This window comes from Ambystoma mexicanum, chromosome 9, assembly GCF_040938575.1.
Source record: "Ambystoma mexicanum isolate Mex_15411 chromosome 9, UKY_AmexF1_1, whole genome shotgun sequence".
Lineage (NCBI taxonomy): Eukaryota > Metazoa > Chordata > Amphibia > Caudata > Ambystomatidae > Ambystoma > Ambystoma mexicanum.
The window spans coordinates 623,346,088-623,360,339 of record NC_090931.1 but is presented as its reverse complement, the minus strand read 5'-3'; the positions used below and the strand labels follow the sequence as shown (position 1 = coordinate 623,360,339).

The following is a 14,252-nucleotide window of genomic DNA, read 5'->3' as shown; positions in this document are numbered from 1 at the left end:
GCGTGGCAGGCTGAAAAAAGACTGCTTGAAGGGTTGCCCAGAGCAATGCCAGAGGTTAGGATTCATTCAAAACCTTTCAGCCATCAATTTTGTTTTGCTATGAGATTTTGCCTCATTGATTTCTATGGAGGAAACTTATAGCCCTCCAAACACAGAGGTATCTAGGCGCAACTTTGGAAACTCTTAAAACATTTAAGTTCCTGACTACGGTACTTTCATGAACTGAGATGTTCTCCCCGGTCCTCCACAGGGCCCTGGATGTTTTAGGACAAAGACTAGAATTTAAGGAAGTATCAGTAATTAATCCTAGGTTTTAATATAACAGATCACTGCAATTAACTCTGCCTAAAGTCAACAGTGTGGCACTAACTACCAGCGATTACACTTTCTACATTTAAAAAAAAGGTGAAGTCAGGCCCAGTAGGGTCATTTTAATTTTGCTGCCCTTTTAGGAGTAGTGCTCACCTGTTCAGCTAGTCTCCTGGGTTTTATGTCCTAGCTTCAAGTAGGATTAATGCCTTATATACAACTATATACAAAAAATGTGTGTGGTTTATTTTATCCTGTGTCTGGGGTTAACAGTATTTTGATACCAGACTATTACCTCTTAAAATGAGGCCTAGCTGTTTTGCTACATTACCAAATGTGAAGGTATTGGTGTAACTTGGTGGACACCGTTTTCCACATTAGGAAAGGTCTCTTGACACCCTTAAATACAGGGCTGTGGACAAATCTCCCCAATACCTCTGTAAGGTAAAGCGAGGAAAGTCGGGGGCTTATGTGCATTTACTAAAGCTGGGTCTTTGGTTTATTTTGTGGTGGTATGCTGCATTTGACAATGTTTCACTGAGTCTGCCGCCCAGCAGCTGCATGCACATGCATGCAAGTGTAGAAAAAAATGCAAATTCAGCGCGGTAAACCGACACAAACTTGTTCCCAGAAACGTATGGTATGAAATGAACAACCGTTGATACTTTTGAGGTCAGGAAGCCAAGCCCATGGGTCTCAGGGGAAGGCAGTAAATGCACAATCATTTTATAATTTGGCATATTAGTTTATGAAACTGGTCTACTGATAGTTTCAAAATAAACCATGGTGGTTTCAAATTGCCCCTTAGCACATCCAATCCTGGGAAATGGTTCAAAAAGTTCCAAAGATGCAACATTAAAAATGTAACTTGTCTATGGTTCAAGGCTCTTGTAGTGTCATGATCGCGTTCATTCTCACCAGAAATGGATGGAAAAGTCCGGGGTCAGATGAATAAAGATCTGCCTATCATCTCAAATGCCTCAATGTTTTAGCAAAATGTCGAAAATGTGGGTTGGACTGGGACATCACAAGGGTGGTTTGGTAAGATTTGCAGGACCCAATCATTTTTAGGTAATGTATGTCCCGCTATAGGGGAATAACATAGCTCTGCCAATTAGCCTCACTTGGAGGACAGACTTAATGTTGTAATGTTACTTGATGCTAGTTTGTTTGTACGATTATAAATGTTTCCATTTTGGTGGCTTATTTTCGACAGATTTTCATGCTTTCTGGTCCACATTGTTTGAATTTCGCTTTCCCAACTGTTTCCAAGCCCAGAATAAATTGCGTTACTTCTTGCCCAGCATACACAATCTTTTTAGACTACTTTTGTCATTTTTACTGGTGAGTTCCTGAGTGACCTGCTGTACACAAGCACCAACACATTAAAAACAAAGCTGACATCTGCACACATACTTAGGAACAAGTTCAGCACCATCCGTCTCATTGTGTGCCCAGGTTTCATAGATTTTCAACAACATTTAGCAGGTGTTTTTTTCACACCAGTGTAGCTGCTTGAGAAATTAGCAATCTTTCCTCATTACCTTGAAATGAACATGTATTATAACATCAGTTTTCACAGGGGATATTGCTACTCTGCTATAAAACAATACCAAAGTACACACTGAAGGCAGTGGGGGGTCGAGGATGGTGGCGGGGGGAGAAGCTCACATTAGAAACTGCAATAGTTCTCACCTGCTGCAGGTGAAGCAGACTTTAACTGGTAAAGGAACCAAGCCATTGTGATCCAACTCATGTGGTGCCCTCTTCACATTTTTCCCCGTTGTTTCTTCTTTTCTCCTCCTCTTGCTGGAACCTAGGAGTAAAAGAACTATTTGCACTTAATTGTAAACAGGAATTTTATTGAGCTTTTTCCTAATGACAAACTGTTCCTCTAAGGTACCTCCCGGCACTGGGACAATCCCACCAACCTATCTGAAATATACCCAACTTAACTAAAATCCTAGAAAGCCTGGTAAATACATAGGCAAATCCTGTAGCACAGGATTTGGAATTTAACCATCACGCACAAGTAGCATTCAGACATGTCAGCACTCTTATTTAAATGGGACAATCTCAAAAACACAAACTTGCCACAGTAGTGTTAGATGTCTCAGTGCTTTTCAACACCGCCAACCACAAGTCCTCAATCAGGAGGCTGGAAGAAGTCAGACTACACAACACTAGTGTGGATGAAGTCTTCTTACAAATACAGAAATCACCAGGCTTCCCCTTTCTTTTGCCACTCAAAGAAAATAACCTTTGGATTCCCGCAATGGTCACACCCATCAACCCTCCTTTTCGACATCCTTTTCGACATCTTTTTCCACATCTACATGGTCCCACTTACAAGGCCTAAAAGAAACCATGCATGTCAAATTCCAAATGACCAGCAATCATGGGATGACTACAACTTAAAACTGAACAGACATTACACATTATAATTGTCATTGTCATTGTCTAAAGCAGCACCAAAGCAACATTACGTTTACCTCCAGTAATAGGTAACAGCCCAAAAACCTCAAATGCAATGATTAAGATGGGGATCATATTGCAGTGAACCTGGGAGGGAAAAAAATCTGGTAAAATAAAATGTGCGATTCTGTCTGCGCTCAGACGCTTTATGCGCCTGCTCACCTTCCACACACAGGACACCTTTTATCAAAGCAAGCTGCTTATACCTCTGCATGAAAAACTACCTTCCAAAGAAATATCAATGCATACAGAATGCAGCAGCACAATTACTGGTCAGACTCGAAAGGAGGGAACACAAACCCAGCTCACAGAAATCTCCACAGGCTACTAGTTTATGGGAATCCACTTCAAAGCTTTGCACACACTGCATCGCACCAAGCTCTTCAGGGCTGTGGGGATTAATGTACCCAAGCAAAGATCATACCAACCTAGAAAGACGCAGCGACAATTTACTTTGAGCATACGTGCTACACCAGAGACACAGCCCGAGGGCCATCTTTCCCCAACAACCTGCTACCAAATGAAATCCAAACAAGCCAGCCAACACCTCAGATTCAGAAAAACATGAGACTGGGCAAGTAAATGCCTAGTCATCAACAGCACAGCAATAGGCAAGTAAATGCCTAGTCATCAACAGCACAGCAACAGGAAGCTCATTGGAATGCGTGCCTCGAATAATTTAAATGTTTTTTCATATTGGCTCCCCCTCAACACCACACACACAAACTGCCATGCCAGCTCCCCTCCACTCCTACCACCAATATGCAACTCGCTTGCGCAACAATTGGAACCATTCACTCCTGGCTGCACATTGTATTTGAGACTTCAGTTGCATGACTGGGGCCAATCTATCCTGACACAATTCACAAACCCGACTCCTGAAAGTGGCACACTGTATACGACAGGTCTACCACTGGTGTCTGGGGACACGCATCTTTATATATAAAGCTGAATATATGTATAGGTGTAGATTTGTCTGGCTATACAAATCCACATCGCTGAACCCACTGCTACCAAATTTTGCATGGATTCCTAATTTGTCTGGGGCACGATTGTAGTCTGTTTGGATGCAAAAAATTCACTCTGTCGACACCCTCATTTACTGATGGTCACCCCGATTCACTACAGTAGGTACTAGGAAGCAGAATTTGGAACAATGTCTTAAGAAAAATGTTCGATGTGTTGGTTATTCTTTCAAATGTATTACTAATATATAGGAAAGTGTTTATTAAAGTATTTTTAAAGGGAATTTAAAAAAAAAAGATTTCTCTATTACACCACTCCAAATATTGGAAATGGCAAGGTTACAGTTTACTTAAGTTCATTCACAAGAAGAGAGCACAAACAATCTTTCTTGGACATTTTCTCAAATGTGCTGAAGGCATTCAGTGACAAACATGTCGAACAAAAAACAAACGTCACTTGGAATATCTCCATCTGATGCTAAGCGAAAATCAACATCACAACAAACAGCATCACGACTGGCCAACCAGAGGACAAGAGCAACTTTCTCCAAGGCAAATGAGATGCCAGAGCAAACTGAAACAAGACTTGCTGACATGAGGACAATGGCAACATCCTCCAGGGCACCTGAGACCACTCAATCAGGACACGGGCAACACTGGGTACCCCAGCTAGTGATTGGATAAAAAGGCAGTCTCTTGCGTCTTACTGCAGTTTTTTTGCAACCCATACCCACTACCTAGTCAAACCTGAAATGCAAAATACCTAAGCTACACACATACTTTTTAATAACCCCTCAGCAGACTGAACACTACACCTCTAGCCTACAGGAAACCTGCATACTACAAACCCCTGGCCAATTGCATCTTAGCACTATGGGCACACACAGTATCCCCTATAGAGACAAGCCCCTTTACTCACACCTAAAAATTTGCCTGCAGTCTCCCCCGCATCAACATTAGAACACAGTAATCATGGATTTTTTCCTCCTCATTCCTGAATAACCAAAGCCTTCCCCATCTCTTTCAAGGTCTCCACAGCACTCGGAGGCCATGCAAATGTCAGCTGTGTGTGATACAAACACTAACAAACTGAGATCAGTAGCAGCGCCAGGTTAAGTAGACCATGCTACACGTGGGGCCTAGAACAGGGTTCTGTGAAACGCTAACTGGCCATGGCAGTTCCCCTGCGTCATACCCACATCTTAAACCCTTGCACGATTAAAGAAGAATTCATAAAATTCATACAACTAGATGGGAAAGGCAAAGACAAACTTCATTTCGCATAGCATTAGAGCAGGTAGACTAGCATCTTATAGTTTGAACAAGACTGGCATCACAAAGGTATCTTCAAAATTTAAGAGCCAATTACTGAAGCAGAAATTCGGGTCATTGTGTTATAAAGAAGCTACAGTCCAGTAACAAAACCCTCATGGACATGAAAAATCCATCGGATTAAGCGATAAATTAGCATTCCTAAAATACACAGGCTAGGACTCAAATCCATAAAATCAAACTGCTTTTATTTGGACAGACTGCCGAAGGCATCAAGCCCACAAAATAGGCGTTTAAAATAAAGAATTTTTAATTTCTTCCCCCCTTTGGACTAACATCTTAACTTCACAAGAACTTTATAATTCATTGGCTTCCCACTTGTATGAGAAACTTCACCCTAGAAAAACATGTATCAAGAGCAAAACTCGCATTGCCCCCCTTCCCCTATATCTTCTTGCCTTCTTTCTCATAAAGAAACCTTGCAGAAATGCAGCCGTGTTTAGGACACTTCTCAGGGGACGGGGGACTGTACTGGTGCAAGTTGACCGACCCACAGTTGGGCAGGCCAGTTTTTGTTTTGTAACTGTAAAACTAAAACGCATATAGTTTTTTTTAAAAAGGTAGAATTTTAGAGCATGTCCAGCATCCAGCCAGAGCAGGACCCTCTGAGGCTTGTCCTTAGGGTCAGGAAAAAAAAGTTGGTAGTACCATCTCCTCATTTAGGTGGAACAAAGACTACTTTAGGTAGGAACGCTGGATTCATTCTAAGGAACACCTTGTGCCTATGAAAGGTAGTGTAAGGCTCGTAAGCCACAAGAGCATGGATCTCACGGACACAGCATGCAGATGCAAGGCCCATCAAGAGGGCTGTCTTAATGGTGACCAGACGGATGTCCGCGGACACCAATGGCTCAAAAGGTTTATGCGCCAAGGCACCAATCACTATGGCGAGGTCCCAGAACCACCGGGTTGGAGGAAGAGGAAGCGCCCCCTTCAGAGTTCCGGTAAGCTATGCTGGCCACCAGATATGTGCAACAGGTGTCTATTTGCATGCTCGAGTGGGCGATGTGTGCAGAGAAGAATGCACGTCGCCTAGCGTGCAAGTAAGGGGGGGGATCTACCTCCATAGACTCTGTCCAGTGGTAAAACCTAGACCACTTGCTTTTGTAAAGGCTCCTAGTAGCATCGCTCCTAGCACTCTGTATGATGTCTAGGTTCGCCTGTGACAGATGCAGTTGCTTCAATGTGACCTGTTCAAGAACCACGCTGGAGGGCTAACTTCTGTGGCGCAGGGTGGATGACCCTGCCTCCCTGCTGAGATAGAAGATGAGCTGGGCCTATGTAAGGTGGATCGGAGGCTGGTCCGACAGGCTGAGCAGCTCTGAGAACCATGGTCTCTCCAGCCACCAAGGAGCTATCAGAATGATGCTGAGGTGTTGGGACTCACTTATCTTGCAGATCACCCTGTCCACCAGGGGAGTGGGTGGAAATGCATATGCATTCATGCTGTTCCACTGTAACTAAAGCGTCGCCCAGGCAGCCTAGGCCCTGCCAGGATGCGAACTGAGGGCCCTTCCTGATGATGATGATGTCGACAAGGGCGTCAAACGTCTGACCGGGGGTAAAGACCTGATAGACTCACTCGACTGACACAGCGCGATGGCGTAGACACCTTCGACATCTTTGTTGGCGACGAAGACAGCGTCCTGGAACTGGCATGTCTCATGCCTTGTCCGAACGGGACCTCGAGGGCTCCCCATGTTTATCGCGCCAACTACCCTGGCCCGAGGGCGCACGGGCATCAGACCAAGACTGTTACTTGCCGGCTTCAACCGTGGACGGAACTGTGCCGTGAGATTGAAAAATCTTCAACATCTGCTCCCAAAAAGACTTCCATGACTTGGGGGTAGGATTTACTGGGGCATGACATTTTCTTTGGGTCGTCTTCCTCCGACGAGGGCGGGGAAGGCGAACAGTGATGCCGCTTCCAGGACCGCCTCCACGAAGAGGAAGCGTGGCACAAACCATTCCGGGACCTAGACCTCCAGGATGTCTTCCGACGAGGAGACTCCCGAGACTCGACGGCCGACATACCAGCAGATTTGGATTTACGGTGCTTGGAAACACGGCCTACCTTCAATTTCCCCTTGCGCTCCTACAATGCCTTGGCAGTCAACGACTGACACTTCGAGCAGTTGTCCGTGGCGTGGTCCTCGCCCAGGCACCACAAGCAGATACGGTGCGGGTCCATAATGGATATCTTGGACCCACAGTGCTGACACTTCTTAAAGCCAGACAGCGGGGTCGACGGGTAGAAGACATAATCGCACGATACAAAGCAGAAGACACGGGGCGTGCCAAGTTCTCCTGAGGAAGCAGGCGCCGTGCGCGCTACTTATACCATCCGCTGACATCACCCTCGACGGAGGCCTTCGAAAGACATCGGCCCGATGCAATCGACGCAAGGACGCCCTCTGCCGAAAAAAATTCCAAAGCAGCACAGCAGTGGACATTACATGTCATAGCTAAGGAATACGTTGGAGGACACAATCCATTTGAATGGTAGGTTTGGAGGAGATTGTTGGTGTTGATGTGTTGCTGCAGCTGCGCGGCTACCACTTTCTCAATGATCTTACCTAGGAAGGGAAGATGGGTGATGGGGCTATAGTTACCTAGGTTGTCGGGATCCAGAGTGGGTTTCTTTAGTAGAGGGACGATTTGCCCTGTCTTTAGGGTCAACGGGATGGTGCCCCGAGTTAGGGAATTATCTCCTGATAGGGAAGGAGAGCTTCTGCAAGAAGGGTGTTGAGGATGCAGTCTGAATACGATTGGCTTTGAGGGCGGCCAGGGATTCTACCAGGGCCTCTGTACAGTGTCTTGTACAATGTTGTGCAGGGTGTGGCGATTACACAAGGATGGACGGGAAGTGGGTCTGTATATGAAGCGCTGATGTCTATGTACTGGCGAATCTTGCTGTTTTTGTCGACGGCAGTGGATTTTCTGATGGATGTTGGTAAGGCAGGGTCGGGTAGCGGGTTGGCTCAGTGCTGGACCGCTTTTTAGGAGGGCTCTGCTTTTGTCGTCTGCTTTTGCTATGGTGTTCTGATTATAGGAGGCTTTGGCGCTCAATGCAAATGGGATCTTTGTGATCACTGCCCGGCCCAAAATTCAGAACAAAATGTCGAATACGACAATCGCAGAGCGCAGTGATCACATAGAACACTTTCCCCCAGCCCCATACCCCCTACCCCTTTAGACCCTACTTACCTTTCGCGATACATTGTGTGCCACTGTATCCCCTCTCTCCCTGTGACGCCAGTTTCCTTTCACAAAAGTGGGTCGGAACTGGCAATGCAGGGTCATTTTTCCCGTGGAAACCCTCAAATCCCTTTTTACTGTACATGGAGCAGGGGGCACCCCTGCATCCACCGCTTCAATTTTTCTGTAAAATTGGATTCACTATTTTCGAAAATGCAGAATGTGCAGTAAACTCGCATTGAGGATTTTATTTCTATATTTTTGTGGAATATCATACAAAGACATGCTAGCTGTAACACTTTACTCACCATAATCTTATTTCTGGTGCTTGTATCTGCTTAGATTCACATGCTGTGCATATAGTACAACATCTACTGGTAATCTGAGTATTGCATCTTTTTTCGAATATATTAAAAAAACAAGACGTCGACATGGGCGTGACTAACACTATCCCTAACGTGACGTACAGTGTACCAAAGATCCTTCAAGTGTCTAGGTCCCCCTGGTTGTATTTGTTCGGCCATGAAGGAGCCTAAAAAGAATGCGCGAGCGAGTAAAGATAAGAGAAGGTGTAAGATGTCTATGTTCCTTCAAATCCAAGAGGGAAGGAAGGGTGGGTGCATGTGAATCTAAGCAGATAACAGCGTGAGAAATAAAATTAAGGGGAGTAATATATGTCTTCTGATGCTAGTCAATCGCTTAGAATCACATGCTTTGCATAGACTAGCGAACAGTACCAGGCGATCGTGGTGGGATGTCTGAAGGAACGGCAGCAAAGATCTAAACACCACCTGAAAAAACAGTCTTACAGTGTGTATCTAAGCAGTAATGTTTAGTGAAAGTGTGAATAGAACTCCAGGTAGCTACTTTGCAAATAGAATCAAGAGGAACATTTGCAATGAATACTACAGTAGCTCATGTGCCTGGAATAGAATGTGTCCTAGCCGTAAAGGGTAACTCTTAGAGAGTAACACATTTGGATGCATTTAACAATCCATCTAGAGATTGCTGACTTGGAGACAGAGTCCCCTGCTCCACCAGCGGCAACAGAGAAACAATTGATCCGTTTTTCTCAGTGGTTGTGTCTTGTCAAGGTAATACACCACCGCTCTCCTAACATTCATTTATGGAGGCTTCTTTCAGCTGAATTAGTAGGACTCTGAAAGAAAGTTGGACGTTCAATGGATTGGTTCACTTTGAATTTAGGAATGAGCCAGTCGTCGAAATAAGGGTACACAGGAATGGACTGCCTGCGCAGGTGAGATGACACCACTGCCAATACCTTGGTAAACACCCTCCAGGCTGAGGCAATGCCGAAGGGGAGTAGTGAAGGAGAGTGCCAAGTGTTCTCTATCTTGAACCTTTGGTACTTACTGTGCGCTGACATTGAATTCTGAAGGTATGCATCTTTCATAGGCAATGTGGCCATCACTTCCTGTAGAGCGGTCATTGTGGACTTTTGAGGATTGACTACTTGTTTGAAGGTCTAATATGCATGGTTAGATCCTTTTTGGCTACAAGGAAGTATACTGAATAAATACCCATGTTTACCTCACAATCCTGCAACAGGGTCTGTACTTCCTCCAGAAGGATGTGGAGATGTTCTGGAAATCTTCAATTGTTTGGCGGGTGGTATCGGGGTGGTTGGAGAAATTTGATCCAGTAGCTGCCGCTGATGGTTATGAGGACCCATCGGTCTGAGGTCGCTCCCTTCCATGCGTGGGTGAAAGAGGTTATGGTCCCCCTACTGGGGAAACATGGGAGGGGATATGAACCACTGAGCCATTCGCTGGCATGGGAGACACTGGCTGGCGCATTTCTCCGCCTATACCTCTGCCATGCCGCAATCCCTGCTGTTTAGGGGTCTGGAAGTTACCGGATGTACCCTTGCCAGAATACTAGAGAGATCCTCCAGTTCCATAGGTACCTTGAGCTGAGTGGGAAAAGGACTGCCAGGGAAGGATCTACGTGATCCGACCGCAGCCGATTTTGCCGCGGCCGAAATCTTTGCATGTGAAATGTACGAACCACAAAGGGTTCGTTCATTTCCCATGCGAACACACGTTCATAACCCCTACACACCCACACCACCACCCACGACACCCCCCCCACACACTGCCACCCCCAACCCCACCCCACTTACCTGTCATTGCGTCGCGCTGTGTCCCTGCAGCGCCAGTTCCCTTTCACTTTGGTGATCGGGAACTGGTGCCGCAGGGTCATTTTTCTTTCGGGAGCTGCAGGGGTTTCCCCCCACAACCCCTGCTCTGTATATGGTAAAGTATAGTGAGCGGGGTGTTGCGGGGAACACCCCCGCAGTCTTTTTTTTATACTTGCCTACAATGCTACCACCAAAGGTTCAAACTTTTGGTGGTAGCATTTTTCGGTCTTTTTTTTTTTACGGTCGGACCTTTTGTTTTCGGTCCGATCGTACAATTCCCCAGGAAAAGGACCAGCCAGTATTGAAGTCCCTGCGTTTTACAAATGGCTTGGCTAAGTACTGATTCAGACTAACTTTGTGTAATCCTCCTTCGCGGTTTCAAGGGCTTCATCCACTACTTTGCTGAAGAGGGCTGACTCCTCCACTGGTTTATTAATAAGTGAGGTCTGAGTCTTGGGCTTGAATCCAGAGTTTTTAAGCCACACATGGCTTCCGCTAGAACCCTAACCGCCGTCACTGCTGAGTTAAGGGTGTTCTTTAATATGTTTTGTGTCACCGTGACGCCCTTCATATACCACCGCCAGAAGCAGTGATCCATTAGGCTCTGGTACATTCTGCAGACCTTCGTGCACTCGTCCCCATTGGAATACCCTCGACAAAATCTGAACCAGGCACCTTCTCCTGCATCACAATTTTAAAGTGGTCTGCTGCCTTCCTAAGCAGGGTGTTGAACAGCATCTGATCTACTGGAGAAGTATCCCTTGCTTGAGAGATGGGGGTTTGGGGGGGTGGGGGAATCCAAAAATACAATATTGGGTTCAGCTTCATGGGCTGGTGTAGTGTGCCAATTGCCCTGGTCATCCTTTGCGGTCCAGGCATCTGGGTCCTGAGAAACTAGGTCCAGGGAGCCATCTGGATCTGCTACACAATAGACCCCATCGCCTTGGTCATAAACATCATCATGAAATATATTTTCAGGGGGGTCAGGCAATGGATATCTAGAAGAAGAGGAAGAACGAGTCTCAGGACAGTGACATCTAAGAGGCTTCAAGGGCCTAGGACCTTCATCCATAGGATGGTCTTTTAAGGATGTCTTCGAATTTCTGCGAAAAAAGTTAATAAATTACATTTTGTTCATTCAGGCCTCAAATCTTTCCCTAGTCTAAGTAGAGGCAGAGGGGTCGTATGGAAGAGGGAAAGCTGTTTTTACAAGGTAAGCACACTTCGGCACGTCTTTCGACACCTCCGGAACATGCGTCGAAACTTTAAGACACGGCGCCCTGCAAGACCAAAGCCTTGGGACCCTATGCTGCGTGTGATAGTGGGGGCGCAGTGTGTCCCCCGAACCAGAAGGTTTTGACGGACGTATGGGCGTCAATGGCTTTTTTGAACAATCCGGCCAAAGTGGCTGAGGGGCTGGTGTTTGGCATTAGGAAAAGAATGTGAGCCTTTGTTGCCAGGGTGCGATTTCCCCATTGCACTGCCAACAGCATGCTTAGCTGGGCTGGGCATGGGCACGTGGGAGTCGGCTGACTTAACGGTTACGTCTTCCGACTCTGGAAACAGAGCTGTGGCTGCTAACTGACTCCTTGTCCGAGGCAATGGCAGGAGTGTGATTCTGCCTGCATAGCGTAGGCCGCTGTGAGAAATTCATGGTGAAACGAGACAGACAAGTAATCACAGTTCAAGGGTGTTTATTGACCAATGAAAGTTTGCATATGGGTTGGAAAAATGACTCATCTAAACCTAAATCTAAAAAGGGAACAGGTTTCTACCATGAAATGAAAATAAGGCAGTCCTAGTGGTGTCAAGTCAAATAAAAAGGGACTATACTAAGAAAACCTATTGGCAATTCATTAAGCTGAATACAAAGGGTGTAGGGTTAAGTTTCAAGAAAGAAATAACTGTTCTCAAATGAAAAGTCAGGAGGCGGTAGCCTGGGTCTCCCTTTCCCACGTTTTGGACATAGGATAAGATGGGAGCTTGGAGTACAGTATGGTCTCGAGGCTTCCCAGCACAAGACAACAGTCTCAATGACACTTCTTAGGACACACTCTCGGGTTTGTCTAGCACGAGATGACAGTTCAGCTTTAACCCTCGAGCTTTCCGTAATCAGGGCCATTGATGGCCAAGTCTCGTTTCCTCCGAGACTCTTGCCTTCGGGGTCTGATGTCTTCAAACAACAAAACGAAAGTTCCTTTAACAAATGATGGTTCATTCCCAATATTCGCTGGGTGCTGGGTTCTCCCCTAGGTCCCCCTCTTCTGGGCTGACCCTTGTCAAATGTAATCCAAAGTTTCAGATAGGGTGAGGAATTCACCACTGGATCCCCCTCTTCTGGGCTGACCCTTTCTCAATGCACTTTGGGTGATAGCTGAACTCCTTGGACGCCCTCGTTCGGGCTCTGACACCTCTCGACTGTCAGCCCTAGGGTGACTTCACGCCTGGATCTCCCTCGTCCGGGCTCGGACAGTCTGTTCTTTGCCTTCCTCCTCCGGGTTCACAATGGATTTCTACATCAGTTCAAATGTTCACAGGATTCACGTACCTTTGTTTCATTCACCATGCGGGACTCACTTCCCTTACTTTCAGAAAACGTACGTATCAAAGTCATTCAAATGTGCAGGATTTTTACTTGACCCTCTCATACAACACTTCCTTTGGCGGCCTTCCCTTGACCTTCTGGTTTCGGTAGTTTCTCAATATGGGGCTTGACCTGAGTCTCTTGAGTTGGCACCCATGTGGCGTCGGTTTCCCTCTGCCGCTGGTCTCACCTTCACCCTTTTGCAGTTTAATACCTTTGGTGCGAAGCCTGCCATTCCTGCGATTGTCACTCAGCACATCCCGGTTCTTATCAGTTCTCTCCTCGACTCACTGGTTGCGATGAACGCTTTGCTTTTGGCTTCTCTGGAGTCAAGGCTGGTACCATGGCCGCGGGGGCTTCCCTTATCGATGTAAGCTTGCCCCGTTTACCATTGACATCTGTTGCAGGACACTTGTGCTATTATTCAGTCTTAGATTCTCCTCACCGAAGATTGCGCAGGCACAGCACGAAAAGGGCAAGGTCACTTCTCTCCTCAACGCCTTTCTCCTTCTCTTGAACTGCCGTGTGGTAGCCGTCTCAACGTGCTATCTGCCGTGTTTGCCTTTCTCGCTTTACTTGTACTGCACTCTCCTGCTCCACCTTTTAGCCCTGTGGGGAAAGGAAAGGGCCGTCAGGTGTGTATTGTTTAAGTCAACTGCTTGACCCTCAGGTTGGGACATGTCAGGTAAACAAGTTATTACAAGTCAGTGGTCTATCACAGTAACAAAAAGTATTCATATTGGAAAAAGGGGGTGTTAGAGGCTTCGAGTGTCCCATCGCGTAGGATGGAGAAATGGATGAGAATGACCAGGAGGATGCGGAACGGCACATAGGGAATCATGGGACTGGTAGTATTCCATCATGGGAGATTGGGGTTTCAAAAGATGAGAGGGAAGAAATTAGTAGGTTTCCAGGTTAAGCAGGAATAGCACGGGTCGTAACATGAACCAAGGGGATTGTGGGAATCTTAGTGTTTTGTCTGATCAAGTTGGGAATACGGAAAATTATAATCAGAAGAACGGAAAGAAGACATATCGGGAGTATTTGAATGTAGACGAGGATTCTGGGAGTTACGTATTTTGGATGTAACAGGGTTTAGGACCTTGGATGATGGATGGCACACAGAGGGGTTGTTGGATCTAAATAAGGGAGCTCTTTTAGGTGAAAGTGAGGTTGAGTTGGAGAAACCTATGAACACTTCAGGAAGCTCGTCTTCCTCGTCCCTTTC

At 46.1% G+C, this 14,252-nt stretch overlaps 1 protein-coding gene across 1 annotated transcript in view; it reads right to left on the bottom strand.

Moving 5' to 3' along the window:
* The window catches only part of PHF12 (PHD finger protein 12), a 689,998-nt gene that overhangs the window by 298,564 nt on the left and 377,182 nt on the right, over nucleotides 1-14,252 (bottom strand). Inside the window, exon 5 of the mRNA XM_069615300.1 lies at nucleotides 2,005-2,125. Within this exon, the coding sequence (XP_069471401.1) occupies nucleotides 2,005-2,125 (121 nt within the window). The remainder of the gene's footprint in view (nucleotides 1-2,004; nucleotides 2,126-14,252) is intronic.